The sequence below is a fragment of the Hyla sarda genome, chromosome 1, assembly GCF_029499605.1.
Source record: "Hyla sarda isolate aHylSar1 chromosome 1, aHylSar1.hap1, whole genome shotgun sequence".
Lineage (NCBI taxonomy): Eukaryota > Metazoa > Chordata > Amphibia > Anura > Hylidae > Hyla > Hyla sarda.
Genome location: NC_079189.1, coordinates 481,707,492 through 481,723,608, shown reverse-complemented (window position 1 = coordinate 481,723,608; position 16,117 = coordinate 481,707,492). Strand labels below are relative to the sequence as shown.

Here is a 16,117-nt window from a genome sequence, read left to right as displayed (position 1 = left end):
AACGGCAGGACCCCCTTAATCCGACCTCTTATCCCCTAGGGCAGTGGTCTCCAACCTGCAGACCTCCAGATGTTGCAAAACTACAACTCCCAGCATGCCCGGACAGCCAACGGCTGTCCGGGCATGCTGGGAGTTGTAGTTTTGCAACATCTGGGGGTCTGCAGGTTGGAGACCACTGCCCTAGGGGATAAGATGTCTAGGGGTGCAGTACCCCTTTAACTAATATGAAGTATTTCCCTTAATCTCTTTTTCTTCTGTTTGCTGGTTTATTTGAATTCAGGTTAATTTCCTATACATACCATCATGGGGGGAGATTTATCAAAACCTGTGCAGAGAAAAACTTGCCCAGTTGCCCATAGCAACCAATCAGATCGCTTCTTTAATTTTCCACAGGCCTTTTCAAAAGTGAAAGAAGCAATTTGATTGGTTGCCATGGGCAACTCACGTTTTGATAAATCTCCCCACATACGCATAGCTTTACCCTGAAGGTTTTGATGTTTTCCTCCACGTCTGCTGGACACCGCCAGTCTCTCCAGTAATACAATCCTGATATTTTCTCCTTTATTTTAAAAGGAGAAGGATTTACTTCATAAGCACAATAGAAATGTGTTCCAATACATGCACAAGTCACTACTACAATTCTGCCTCAGGAAATGGGTTGGGAGAGTACGCTAAAGAAAACTAGCTCCAAATCTTCAAAGAAGGAAAACAAAACTGCATATTTCTTTTGTGTACGCGCTTCATGGCTCAGAAAGCATCGACAAAATGACAAAATGGCCTAGATTCTTCAATAGAAATCCTTCCTTAGAAAACAGGACACTGCATAAGGGGATAGTTGCCATAGGGGTAGAAAACCCACGGTGCGGTAAATGAACCTCGAAGAAACAAAAGATTTGAAATAAAATCCATGTTTTGATATTGTTGTCCGGAGTTTCTAAGAAGCCATTGCTTTAAAGTGGGACAGAAAAGACTGGAGTGATGTCCATACTCCTGCTCTAGATATTGTAGCATTCTGCTACATTGTCAGTATTTGGTCCTTAGCCTCTATTTATTGAACATTATACTTGTATAGTTGTATTTCTGTCATCTCTACTTTGATAAATGTAATTACAATTCTTCAGAGAAAAAGAGTTCCCAAATGCAACCGTCAACCAGACATAAAATCTTACCAAGGATGTATCACCTTTTTGTACTTCTTAAAGGGTACCTCTCATCAAAGAAACTTTTGATATATTATAGATTAATGTATGCAGAATAACTTCACAATTGCATGTTATTAAAAAATATGCTTCTTTCTATTTAATTTTCCACTTTGAAGAAATGACCACTAGGGGTCTCCCTACCAGTCCTGGCAGCAAGCATTTCAGACTCATGCTGGAGTCCTAAACACTACGAGCTGACAGTCTGCTTTGTTCTCAAAGGAGAACACTCAGAGCTGCCAGCCTGCTTTGTTCACAGCCTGTTTGGCTGTGAACAAAGCAGGCTGGCAGCTCTGAGTGTTTAGGACTCCAGCATGAGTCAGAAATGCTTGCTGACAGGACTGATCGGGAAAAATACAATAGAAAGAAGCATATTTTTCATTAACATGCTATTGGAAAGTTATTCAACATTCATTATTCTAAAATATATCAAAAGTTTATTTGATGAGAGGTACCCTTTAAGAGTCAGATACTGAAACATGTTTTTTTTTCTAATCTGTCTCTATTGTCTTTCTGTAATTTTTATACACTATTATGGGGGAAACCATCTGTTTTAACAGCATTTAGAGATATGCATTACAGCAGGACACATTGACATAGCCACACAAAAGACTGAAGCTGTCCAATTGATATCAATTGGAAAGTTGCCTGATTGTGCTTGGTAGAAGTCATGCTAGAGGGAGGGGGAGGCTGATCTGTGAACAACAGTTATTGTTTGTACCTCTGTTATCTAAATACTGCTGTCCCCTTTCACTGTGCTTCTGTCTGTGTTGATAAAGAGGATACTGCTGGGAAGTGATCTGTACAAAACAGTTAGTCTCAGCTAAGTTTTAGGCCTAGAGGCCGGAATGGAAAAAGTAAGATTCCCAACATTAATTTTACAGATAGGACTGGTACATTGAAAAAAAAAAAACTAATCAAATCTCTTTAAAAATACGGTTACTATAAAAACTTGATTTAAACTATAGGTCATTTTCTGATTATACATTCCGTTTAACTCCTTAAAGGCTTACTCCGCCCCTAGCATCTTATCTCCTACCCAAAGGATAGGGGGATAAGATGTCAGATTGCCAGGGTCCTGCTGCTGGGGACCCCTGGGATCTCCGCTGCGGCACCCCGCTATCATTACTGCACAGAGCATACTCGCTCTGTGCGTAATGACCGGCGATACAGGGGCCGGAGCATTGTTACGTCATGGCTCCACCCCCTCGTGATGTCACAGCCCCACCCTCTCATGACGTCACAGCCCGCCCCCTCAATACTAGTCTATGGGAGGGGCGTGGCAGCCATCACGCCCCTCCCATAGACTTGGATTAAGGGGGCGGACCGTGATGTCATGAGGGGGCACGAGTTCGCTTTGTGCAGTAATGATAGCGGGGAGCCGCAGCGGAGATCCTGGGGGTCTCTAGCAGTGGGACCCCCGCAATCTGACATCTTATCCCCTATCCTTTGGATTGGGGATAAGATGTCTAGGGGCAGAGTACCTCTTTAAGGACTCAGGGCGTACCTGTACGTCCTGATTCCGCTAACTGGGTTTAAACCGTTCTCACTAGCTAATGCCGGGCACCACCGATCGGTCCGTTGCCCCGCGTTAACCCTTTAGAGGCCGCAATCAAAGTTTAGGCATCTAAACTGAAAGTAAAGCTATCCCGGCAGCTCAGCGGAGCTGATCAGGACTATGGCGACAGAATCGCGATGTCCCAATCAGCTTACTGGACGACGGGAGGGTCTTCACCTGCCTCCTCGTCGTTCGATCGGCGATCTACTGCTCCATGCAATGGCATAGCGTTGAACAGTGTATGCAATCAAAAGAGAATAAATGTGAACAGGCCCCCCCACTAATAAAAATTTCAAACACCCCCCCTTTCCTATTTTTTTTTATAAAACAATGTAATAAAAAAAATCATATGTGGTACCGCCTCATGCTAAATGTTCGAACTATTAAATACAAGGTTAGCTAAACCGCACAGTCGAATACCAAATTCCAAAAATTTTGAATTTTTGGTCACTTCATATACCATAAAAATATTAATAAAAAGCAATCAAAAAGTCCCATCAAAACAAAAATGGTACTGATAAAAACTACAGACCACAGCGCAAAAAATAAGCCCTCATATAGCCCCATATGCAGAAAAATAAAAAAGTTATAGGGGTCAGAAGTAGTAAAATCAATAAAACATACATAAATTGGGTATCCTTGTAACCGTATGGACGTACAGAATAAAGATAATGTGTCATTTTACCAAAAAGTGCAGAGTAGAAACGGAAGCCCTAAAAAATTTTCAAATGGTGTTTTTTTATTTTTTATTTCACATTACAAATAATTTTTTTTTGTTTCGCCGCAGCTTATGTTATAAGATAAGTAATGTTTTATTTTTTTTTTTTTTTAAATCAACTGGTGCCAGAAAGTTAAACAGATTTGTAAATTACTTCTATTAAAAAATCTTAATCCTTCCTGTACTTATCAGCTGCTGTATGCTCCAGAGGAAGTTCTTTTCTTTTTGAATTTCCTTTTTGTCTGACCACAGTGCTCTCTGCTGACACCTCTGTCCATTTTAGGAACTGTCCGTAGCAGGAGAGGTTTGCTATGGGGATTTGCTTGTACTCTGGACAGTTTCTAAAATGGACAGAGGTGACAGCAGAGAGCACTGTGGTCAGACAGAAAGGAAATTCAAAAAGAAAATTACTTACAAATCTGTTTTACTTTCTGGTACCAGTTGATTTTAAAAAATATATATAATGTTTTCCAAGGGGGTACCCCTTTAAGGCCTTAGATGAACAAGAATGATGTTTCTATACAAAGCATATAGCGTTAGCTGCCCTATTATATATTATTCTCAAATGCACAGCATGAATATGTACAGGTATATACACTGCCCATATTTGCTATTGCAAATGCACCAGAATTCGCACCAAAAATTACATTGCAGCATTTATTGTTTTTAGACATTTTTTAGACTCTTTTTTGCTTGGTCAAATAAAAAGAAACATGAACTTGGTAAAGAAGGCGAGTCTTTGGTAAAATGTGGTGTGGCTTGTGCACTGAAATGCTGCAGCACTTTGGCATACAATTCCTAGTATGCTGTAAGCCAACTGATAATTGGTATAAATGTGGATTAAACAGTCTTCACATATGCTAGATTCATCAATCAGCCTTTCACTTTGATAAATCTGGTACATTTAAAGGGGTATTCCGGTGCTCCAGCTTTCTGAACATTTTGTTCAGAACGCTCAGAGCCAAAGGCCGTGATCTTGACATCACAACCACGTCCCCTTGTGCCGCCATGCCCCTCCATTTAGGTCTATGGGAGGGGGCGTTGGCCGACATGTCCCCTCCTATAGAGATGAATGGAGGCGTCATGGCGTGACATCATGAGAGGCATTGTCGTAACATCACGACCACCACCGCAGGAACCTGGCGTTTGTTTAGAATGTCAGGTGTTGAGGGAGATCGCGGGGGGCCCCAGCAGCGGAGCCCCCAAGATCAGACATCTTATGCCCTATAATTTGGATAGGGGATAAGATGTATAGCAGTGAAGTACCCCTTTAAAGACCGTCCGTCTAAGAAACAGACAGTTTCAATAAATCTGGGCTGATAAATGCAATTGTAACGTGAATTTATATATTCCAAGAAAAAAAAGGATCAAATATTCCAGTTTCCACATGAATATAAAATAAATCAGATCCTGGGTTCTGAAGCATAGCAATTTGTACTTTGCTAAAAAAAAAATGTAATAATACATTTAGAAGGGAAGAACTTGGAGAAGTAAAACTGGAAATTTGGACAGGCTGGCCACAGAGGAAGACTCATAAACGGAAATGTGTAAATTACATTTATATTCCTTAAGAGATCATAAATGTAGACTGCTTTCCGAGGTAGGCTCTAATGCCAAAGAAAATACAGAAGAGCAAAGGAGTAAGACCATCTGAAATAAGACTCAGCAGTGCAACAGGAGGTACCTTCAGGGAATACAATATCGCCAAGAGGATAAATGACCTTACCATAATTGAGCTCTTAGCTACAAAATTAGGGTAACACAGACAGAGGCAATTGGTTATAAGGTTGACCCTGAAGTTACAGAGCAGGTCCCAAATCAGTTTGAATTCCGTATGACGTGTAACCCAAATACATCTTTGTATCAGATAAACAGCTGGGCTTCTTAGGTTACCACCGTGCCTCTGTAGACGCCATTCATTCCACATATTTGTGATAATAAGGTTTTATGCATTAGACTTTAACAAATGGCTGTACAACAAACCATTAGTATTAGCTGTAATGGTGAGGGTAAAACAAATGCGTGTCATAAGATACTGTCAGGAGATATTGTCGTAAGCAGCAAAAAAATAAAAAAATAAAAAAAAATTAAAGTTAGCTTCTTTTTATAACATTGGGCAAATATAGCAACAAATCAGCAATGACCTGGTATTTAGGAATGTGTGGTATAGAGAACCCTGTGCTGGACCATGAGTTTCTAAATACAGTATTTGTGCTTTTTTTTTATATACGGTAACTTGTTTACCAACAGGCTTGATAAAGGTCAGTATGGTAATGACCGCCAGTATTTCAGTGAGTTCGCCCATTACAGATAACCCCTTTAACATGAGAACTACTGGCTCCTGAGACCACTTTCCAACACCTGCCTATTTTTCAGTGCAGCGGCCACTAGCTGGATCAACTAGGGGGAAAAGTATAACCCACTAAACATAATATAATATAGATTTAAAGAAGCACTCCTCTACCTTAAAACGTATTAGTGTCTGACATCTAGAACTGGGCTCCATCTCTGCCTGTGCATTAAGCAGCTTGTTGGCACTGTCAGTGCTGTATTTGGGTATCTCAGGTGCTCCCATAGACGGTGCATGGAGCACATGTCGATATGCTGCTCCATGTACAAGGAGAGATGGAGCCCTGTTCTGGAGGTGATGGAGGGTCCTAGAGGTTGGACCTTCTGTGATCACACACTTGTCTCCTTTCAATGACTATTTATCTGAGCTAAAATAAGGTAGATAATGGTAAAAGAGAAATAACAAAACCAGCACTCAGGGGAATATCAATTAGATTTCAAGGTGCATTATAAGCATGACTTGGACTTACTCCACATTGGGGGAATGTAGTTAAGTTATTGTCAGGGTCCGGACTGGTATGCGGGGAGGACAGGGGAGTGGATCCTCTGTGTCAGTGAGGCGATGGCGTGGGCCGTACCAGGGGAACGGAATCTAAGAGGTTACTGGTTTTCACCAGAGCCCGCCGCAAAGCGGGATGGACTTGCTGCGGCAGGTAACCCCCAGGTCGTTCCACCCGATAGCGACTCAACCTCACTGACAGCTGAGACAGGCGCAGTACACAAGGACAAGGCAAAGTGAGGTCAGACGTAGCAGGTGGTCAAGGCAGACGGCAAGGTTTGTAGTCAGGGGCAACGGCAAGGGGTCTGGATACACAGGCTAGGGATACACACAAACGCTTTCACAGGGCACAAGGCAACAAGATCCCGCAAGGACAGGAAGGTGAAGTGGGTTTTTATATGTTTTAAACTGATTGGGCCAGGCGCCAATTAGTTTGTGCACTGGCCCTTTAAATTTTAGTAAGCCAGCACGCGCACGCCCTATGGAGCTGGGCCGCGCGTGCCGGGAAGAAGCATAGCTATATGGGACCACGGCTGTTCAGGCACAGGCAGAGGAAGGAGAAGATCAGCAGGCTTCTGGCGTGGAGTTTTGTCACGTGCACACACTGTACAGGCCCGTACGAAATCCGTCACATCTTTCTCCAGAGAAGGCCACCAATAGTGTCTGGCAATTAACTGTATGGACTTTTTGATTCCAGCATGACCAGCCAGATGGGAGGAATGACCCCATTTGAGAGTCTGGTGGCGAAGACGTGGAGGAACATAAGTTTTTCCTGGAGGAATTGGCACCAGAGAAGCAGGAGCAGAGGAAATCAGACACTCTGGAGGTATGATGTGCTGAGGAAGAGCTTCGGATTCTGAGGCATCGGTGGAATGTGATAGAGCATCAGCTCTGACATTCTTGTCCGCAGGACGAAAATGAATTTGAAAATTGAAACGGGCAAAAAAAACGACCATCTAGCCTGGCGAGGATTTAACCGCTGGGCGAATTGAAGATAGGATAAATTTTTATGGTCTGTGTAGATGGTGATGGGATGAAGGGATCCTTCCAGAAGATGTCTCCACTCCTCAAGTGCCAACTTAATAGCCAATAGTTCACGGTCTTCTATGGAATAGTTTTTTTCAGGAGGGGAAAAAGTTTTGAAGAAAAATTCGCAAGTGACGTTTTTTCCCTTTGCAGTTTTTTGAAGAAGGACAGCTCCGGCTCCAACTGAGAAGGCGTCAACCTCAAGGGAAAAAGGCTTCAGAGGATCTGGCCTGGACAAGACTGGTGCAGAGGCGAAGGCGGCCTTAAGGCGATTGAAAGCTTCATCGGCTTGGGGAGGCCAGGACCTCGGATTTGCAACGATAGTAGAAAAGTGGGGAATGAATTGACGATAGTAGTTGATGAATCCGAGGAATCGCTGGGTAGCACGAAGTCCAGAGGGGCGAGGCCAATCCAATACCGAGGAGAGTTTGTCAGGATCCATTTGAAGACCCTGACCAGAGACTAGGTATCCCAGAAAAGGTAGACAGCTGCGTTCAAAAATACATTTTTCAATTTTGGCGTAAAGATGATTTTCACGAAGGCGCTGGAGCACTTGACTGACATGGAGCCGATGTTCCTCTAGGTTGGAGGAAAAAATTAGGATGTCATCTAAATAGACAACAACGCAGGTATACAGGAAGTCCCGAAAAAATTCATTAACAAAATCTTGAAAGACTGCACGGGCATTGCAAAGTCCAAACGGCATGACGAGATATTCAAAGTGTCCATCTCTAGTGTTAAATGCGGTTTTCTACTCGTCACCCTCACGGATACGAATGAGGTTATATGCGCCCCTTAGATCAAGTTTGGTGAAAATTCTTGCTCCACGCAGTCTGTCAAAGAGTTCAGAGATGACGGGCAGAGGATAGCGGTTTTTCACTGTGATTTTATTAAGACCATGGTAGTCTATACATGGGCGTAGAGATCCATCTTTATTAGCAACGAAGAAGAATCCAGTTCTGGCAGGAGAAGAAGATTTCCGGATAAAACCTCTTTTTAGGTTTTCCTGAATATATTCAGACATGGCTTGCATTTCTGGAGCAGAGAGTCGGTAAATCCTGCCACAGGGCGGTGTGGTACCAGGAAGCAAGTCAATAGGGCAGTCGTAGGGTCTGTGTGGTGGTAAGACCTCTGCTTGCTTTTTACAAAAAAATCTGAATAGTCCTGATAGGACTTAGGAGTGCCAGGCAAAGGTGTAGCGATGGAGACTTGGCTTGTAGGAACAGACTTGAGACATCGCTTGTGGCAGAAAGATCCCCAATCTTTAATGTCCCTGGTGGCCCAATCGAGGATAGGTGCGTAACGCTGAAGCCAGGGCAAGCCAAGAAGAATTTCTGAGGTACAGTTGGGCAATACAAAAAATTCTATATTTTCATGATGGTGAACTCCAACGCTCATGAGCAGAGGTTCTGTGCGGTAACGCACGGTGCAGACCAGTCTTTCTCCATTCACGGATGAAATGAAGAGAGGTTTGACGAGACGGGTAACAGGAATATTGAATCTGTTGTTGAGAGAGGCTTCAATGAAATTTCCTGCTGAACCTGAGTCCAGAAAGGCCACAGCGGAGAAGGAAGTATTAGTATTAGCGGGTACAGCAATTCGCACAGGTATAGTCAGTCGTGGAGAGGAAGGATTCACACTTAGCAACGCCTCTCCCACATTAACTAGGTGCATGCGTTTCCCTGACGCGGAGGACGAATAGGACAGTCCTTGAGGAAATGTTCGGTACTAGCACAGTACAGGCACAAGTTTTTGTTCCTGCGGCGAGTCCTCTCTTGTTGGGTCAGGCGAGACCGATCCACTTAGCCTCCACATAGCCTCCTCGGCAGAAGGCACAGGAACAGGTTGGGGTGTTTGCGGTGAATCCTAAATCATATGGGGCTCACTGCTCACAACGGGTGAGTCTTTACTGTTATTATTACAAATATAATTTATACATATATAGGGACATCAATGTTTGCTTATGTATTCCTTTTTTTAGCACTTTTTTTGTTACTTTTTTTTTGCTTATGTGCGACTTATTTATCAACTGGTTTCAGCCTGTTGATAATTTTCTTTCACGTAAGCAATTTCTTCTTTTTTACTTTGGTAGTAGCTTTTTCTGCTCCATGTTTGAGCTGGAGTAAATGTAGTCAATTTTTAACCTTGTTGCGACTGTCGCAGTTAATAAATACTTGACTACCCGTCCATTTTAAAATTATTACTTCGTAGTTAAGTTTTTGAAAACTTGCTTCTCTCGCTTTCCAGTGAAAATGTTGCACGAAAAATCGCTTAGTCGCAGGTGCGTCATTTTTGCAACATTTTTAGTAAAGAAGAAATAACTAAATCGCTTGATAAATGCCTGTCATAGATATATATATATTTTTTTTTTTCTCCCCCTTCCTTGTTACTCAGATTTTAGCGCTCCCTAATAATAATTTTTTTTATTTATTTTGTTGTAAAATAAGGTAGATGGCAGCCTAAAAGAGGACCTAGTTAAAATGTAGTATAAATTGGACAACCAATAATCATAAAACCTGTATTTGGGCTATTCCCATTTCAGTTAATCCGTTTCCTAAAGGCTGTAAAATATAAAACATAAAAAAAAGAAATAATTTCAAGGAAAAGGTTATTATTAGTAGGTGGTCAGTTACGATGCCCCTATAATTAAGTTATCTTCTATCATAGAAGAGATTCCAAATATACATTTAAAACCCCTTTGTAAATCTCAGTAATGAAATGGTCAGGAAATGTGAGAGGTATGCATGCCAATAAATACCACACCCGCAGGGATACTAAGCAAAAAGCTCAACGATAACTGAGTCATATCTGCCCACTGGTGTTTAGTTTGGAACAGCTGTACTTGCTATCCTGCCCCGCGGTCATTTGCAGTCCTCAGACTGGGCCGAGCACAGATATTTCCTGTGTCTTAAGACTGTCACTGCAAATTATACTCATATGGAGACTACAGGATGAGAATTCACCTGGAGTTGTACAGTCCATAGACTAACAGAATGTTCATTCTCACAAACCAAAGAAATTCTAAGAACCTGAATTTGTGTGAGGAACTGAAATCATTTCGCTGGGTTTAGGGTGAGTTTTGGTGACCTTAGACTCTGAGGCTGATACATAATAGTATCGTTCTTCACAATTTCAGCACATAGGTAATTAAAGGGGAATTAACGGGTTAGTGTGGATGAAACTGATGACAGATTCCCTTTAAAGGGGTACACCGCTGGTGCCAGAAAGTAACTTCTATTTAAAAATCTTAATCCTTCCAGTACTTATCACCTGCTGTAAACTACAGAGGAAGTTCTTTTATTTTTGAATTTCCTTTCTGTCTGACCACAAGTGCTCTCTGCTGACACTTCTGTCCATGTCAGGAACTGTCCAGAGCAGGATATGTTTACTATGGGGATTTGCTCATACTCTGGACAGTTCCTAAAATGGACAGAGGTGTCAGCAGAGAGCACTTGGTTGGTACAGGGTTATACTGCAGGTGACACTGATGACAGATTTCCTTTCAACTTTTATCTGATTAATATTCACACATGGCTGCAATTAGAATATATGCAACAGTTCTACATTACAGAGGAACAGTGGGCTCTCCTGACCTGTCTGTTTTAAAACATACTTATATTTCCCATTGAATAATAATTTTAGAACATCATTGTTATAGCTCTAGGTGTCTCCAGTTGGGAGTGTGTCCTTGCACTGTGACATTATTCAATCAAAGCCGTGCGGGTGGCCCAGTACTGGAGGTGTTATCCCGTACCATCACAGTATGGGAGGTGTTACCCCGTACCTTCACAGTATGGGTGGTGTTATCCCGTACCTTCACAGTATGGGAGGTGTTATCCCGTACCTTCACAGTATGGGAGGCGTTATCCCGTACATTCACAGTATGGGAGGTGTTACCCCGTACCTTCACAGTATGGGAGGTGTTATCTCGTACCTTCACAGTATGGGAGGTGTTCTCCCGTACCTTCACAGTATGGGAGGTGTTATCCCGTACCTTCACAGTATGGGAGGTGTTACCCCGTACCTTCACAGTATGGGAGGTGTTATCCCGTACCTTCACAGTATGGGAGGTGTTCTCCCGTACCTTCACAGTATGGGAGGTGTTATCCCGTACCTTCACAGTATGGGAGGTGTTACCCCGTACCTTCACTGCCCTACCAGGCAGCATCCTTCAATGTGCCCAGGGCCCCCTGCATTAGTTTCCCCATTGTAAATATGTTGTACTGTATAAAATGTGTTATCACTTTATGAGTTATACCATGTGATATGTCATGTGATTGTTACCTAGGAGGTACCAGTGACCAGATGATGCCAAGAGCTCCCTGCTAGTCTCCCCCATATAAGCCCTGGGTGGAGCTAGCTTCTCTCTTGTGCCTAGTGTGTGTGTACAGAGTGTTGGAGGCCTCAAGTCAAGTCCTGTAGCCACAGTCAAGTGCAAGTAAGCAAAACCTGCAGCATTGCAAGTCAATCTCTGAGATTGTCAAGCAAGGTGGCCTGCACCAAATTGTCTAGTCCTACTTCAAATCCCAGCAAACCCTTAAGGTTTCTGAGCCACTGGTCACCTCCTTTGGCCCTGGCTGAACTGTATACACTTTACCAACTGTCTACCCTCAGAAAAGTTACTGTTGTCCGTAACTTGGTGTTGGATACTTTATTGCCCAGTGCCTTGCCCAGGATCCAGCGGTATACCTTCTGGTGGTTATATGCTCATAAACCACACCCTGGCGTTACAAATACAAGGAGTTAATGCCATCTGCCCCTTGGGTAACAACATCTGCCCTGCACCTCACACCCAGCCACCACAGCAGACATGACCAGAGCTGGTAACACCCTGTAGGCAATTTAGTCATTAATTTCTAGTAAGAGTACCCATACAACACAGAGCTAGAAGTAATGATTTTCCAGAATTTCATAGGGGAAACACGTATTTACTAAAACAGATAGGTCAGGAAAGAACATCGGTCCTCTTTAAAGAAAGAAAAGTTTGTCATATATTTTTATAATGTTTTTCTGAATAGAACCATTATGTCTTTTGGCCAAGGTCTGAGGCAAGGTAAATATTTTTATTGTTACTGTCTTATAAATAAGGATTAGTAACCATTTTAGGAACCACAGTCATGGATAATACTCTAGAGCAGTGGTCTTCAACCTGCGGACTTCCAGATGTTGCAAAAACACAACTCCCAGCATGTCCGGACAGCCAACGGCTGTCCGGACATGCTGGGAGTTGTAGTTTTGCAACATCTGGAGGTCCGCAGGTTGAAGACCACTGCTCTAGAGCCTGCATTGGGGTCTTAGTCTAGGTCTGTCACATTTTATAGCAAGAAGAACACAGAGTTCAGCATTATTCTTGTTGTGAAAAAGGAAGGAAACAACAATGGAACCCCATTAAAGTCAGTAGAGTCTATCATTTGTGATCAGTTGTTTCACAGTAAACTAAGCCATGCTGCTAATGTGAACATTCACTAAACATTATCAGCAAACCAGGTAAGTTATTCAGCTCACTCCCCCAGCCCACAGCGCCCGGACTGGCGTGGGCCTCGCCTTCAATGCAGAAATGTGAAAGAGGAAAATGTCCAGATCAGGTAGGTGGTAACGGAATGCCTTTTATTCGAATATTTTCAGCACACAGACGACAAAGACATTGGTGACGCGTTTCGGCCCTAAGAATGGGCCTTATATGACTAAGGCCCATTCTTAGGGCCGAAACGCGTCACCCATGTCTTTGTCGTCTGTGTGCTGAAGTTATTCCAATAAAGGCATTCCGTTACCACCTACCTGCGCTGGACATTTTCCTCTTTCATTAAACATTATCACAATAAAACGCAACAAATGAGAATACTTTTATGTGTGCACACTTTCCATTACAACATACAGTATGAGAGCAGCTCAAAATTGTACCGTAGAGTAGCTTACCAGCTCATAGCATTTCTTCTACAACTCATGCTTTCATCACCATATCCTGGAACAATTACAAGCTGAATTTTACATTCCAGGACATTAAAGTAATCTTTTCCTTGGTTGGGTGGTGTGTGCAATGTTGGCGAAAACCAGCTCCATAAAATGACATGTGCGCCCAGACTCTCCTGATCTCATGCTTTGTATTTACACTGGTGAGAGATATAGAACATCTGATGTTTCATTATATTTCTCATTCTTCAATAAATAGGTCATTAACACCATTAATTCATTTTTTTCTACTGTAGGATTTTACGGTGTAAAGTTCTTTGTTTCTATATTGTTAAATATATCATTGTTTTTGTACTTAATTAAACCCATATTTTAAACTTTGTTTATGCTTTATCTATAGGCTAATAATAATGTTAACATCATTTTTTGGCAGCTTGTGATGCTGATCATTGGGGGCCGCATTGTAGCAGTCGATGCCAGTGTAAAAATGGAGCACGTTGTAATCCCATTACCGGAGCATGTCACTGCGCTGCTGGCTTTAAGGGCTGGCGATGTGAGGAACGATGTGACCAAGGGACATACGGAAATGACTGCCACCAAAAGTGCCAATGCCAGAATGGAGCAACTTGTGATCATGTAACTGGAGAGTGCAGATGTCCCCCTGGTTATACAGGAGCCTTGTAAGTATCTTTGAAAGATGAACAGTGGGACAGGGGAATAATCACACCCATACCTTCCTGCTTTGATTTATTGATGTACAGGACTCTTTCAGTACTGAGCAGTGCATGTCAATGGGTCATGGCAGGAAGGGATAGTGGAGAGAGGATAAAAGCTTACAGATTGTCCACCCTTAGAAAAAAATGTAACTAAGAGGGCCAAAAGCCATAAATGAACATAAAAAAACCTTTACTCACTTCTCCGATCCCATGGCAATCACATGCAATGCTGATGGAGTTCCATGCTTGGGAGCTATCATGCCCCTAGTAAGGCATGTGAATGCTAAGTCTCTTGCTGCAGTGCTCACATATCAGCTACCAGTATAATGAGATGTGGGAGCCCACCAGAGCATTTGCACTGGATCTCCATGGGATCGGACAGGTAAGTTAAGGTTTTCTGTTGTTTTATGGCATTTGAGTATCTATTTAACATTTTTCTGAAAGTGGGTGACCCCTTTAACGGGGTACTCCCGTGGAAAACTTTTTTTTTTTTTCTAATCAACTGGTGCCAGAAAGTTAAACAGATTTGTAAATCACTTCTATTAAAAAATCTTAATCCTTCCAGTACTTTTTAGGGGCTGTATACTAAAGAGAAATCCAAAACATAAATGCATTTCCTCTGATGTCATGACCACAGTGCTCTTTGCTGACCTCTGCTGTCCATTTTAGGAACTGGCCAGAGCAGCATATGTTTGCTATGGGGATTTTCTCCTGCTCTGGACAGTTCCTAAAATGGACAGCAGAGGTCAGCAGAGAGCACTGTGGTCATGACATCAGAGGAAATGCATTTCTTTTTTGGATTTCTCTTTAGTATACAGCACCTAAAATGTACTGGAAGGATTAAGATTTTTTAATAGAAGTGATTTACAAATCTATTTAACTTTTTGGCACCAGTTGATTTAAAAAAAAAAAAAAAAAAAGGTTTCCATGGGAGTACCCCTTTAAGATAGGAATACAGTGAAACCGCTCCAAAAGACCACCTCTTTAAGAAAACCACCCCCGACATAATTTCCGTGACAGGTTTTCAGTTCCACAATTATTATGCATTCTTTGACCATCCACTAGAAGACCATTTTTTGTGCATTTTTGGGTGTTTGTCTCAAAGAGGTTTTATTGTGCTTTAAAACATGATAGTCTTATGGTACAATCTTTATTATGTGTATTATTTCTCCACCCTTTTAGCTGTGAAGATCTCTGTCCACCCGGTAAACATGGCCCTCAATGTGAGGAAAGATGTCCATGTCAAAATGGTGGAGTTTGCCACCATGTCACTGGAGAATGCAGTTGCCCTGCGGGGTGGATGGTACGTTGCATGAACTCATTATTCTAGTTAGATTTGGCCAGCTTTAACTATGCAACCTAATCAATGGAAAATAATTAACTAATTCAGTCAATAACCCTTCTCTATCAGGCTGGATGACCTTTGTTGAAAATAGTAATTAATTAAGTGACACAATGCAACAGAATGTTGTCTTAATCCCTTCATTGCCTGGAGGAGTGTGAGTCCATTACAATATGATGTCGGTCAGATAATTACATTTAAAAGCTATGTCTAAGGGGATTTATTTATATTATTGAGAAAGATCCAGCACTATTATAAACAGAAGTATATTAACAGGATTTGCTACTTAGCCTTGCAGTATAATATATTGTAATACTACTCAAAGCAACAATAGTAGTAATACCAGGCCTGTAGATTATATTGGTTTTAATTATTAAATCTATAGTTTATACATACATTAAAGGTTTCCAGACTGTTTGTCTGATAAGAATCAATGGGGGAGATTTATCAAAGGATTAAGACTGGTTTTTACCATCTAAACTTGTCGCACAGAAAGTCGCAGTCTAAATATGTGCAACTTTTTTGTGACTTTTGCTTTAGAGAATTTTTAGAACATGATGCATTCTAGTCTAGTTTAGACGGAAAAATGTATTGGTGCTCAATTTATCAATAGCGACTTTTCTGCGAAAAAACTTGCATTGGCCGAAAGTACGCTGTAATGTCAGACAATGTTGGAGCAGGTTTAAATACAGTCTAAAGCATAGATCCCAAAGTCTGTGCACAGAATTTATCAAGAGCCTTGTGACTTTTGATAAATTAAGTGCACAATAGACCGGCCTAACCCTCTGTAGGTTGGTTTA

At 41.9% G+C, this 16,117-nt stretch overlaps 1 protein-coding gene across 2 annotated transcripts in view; it reads left to right on the top strand.

The window, feature by feature from the left end:
- Window positions 1-16,117, top strand: part of MEGF10 (multiple EGF like domains 10) — a 128,063-nt gene that overhangs the window by 61,466 nt on the left and 50,480 nt on the right. For both annotated transcript variants that reach the window (XM_056537299.1, XM_056537300.1), the window contains exons 6-7: window positions 13,693-13,939; window positions 15,158-15,278. In XM_056537299.1, coding sequence (XP_056393274.1) covers window positions 13,693-13,939; window positions 15,158-15,278 — 368 coding nt within the window. The remainder of the gene's footprint in view (window positions 1-13,692; window positions 13,940-15,157; window positions 15,279-16,117) is intronic.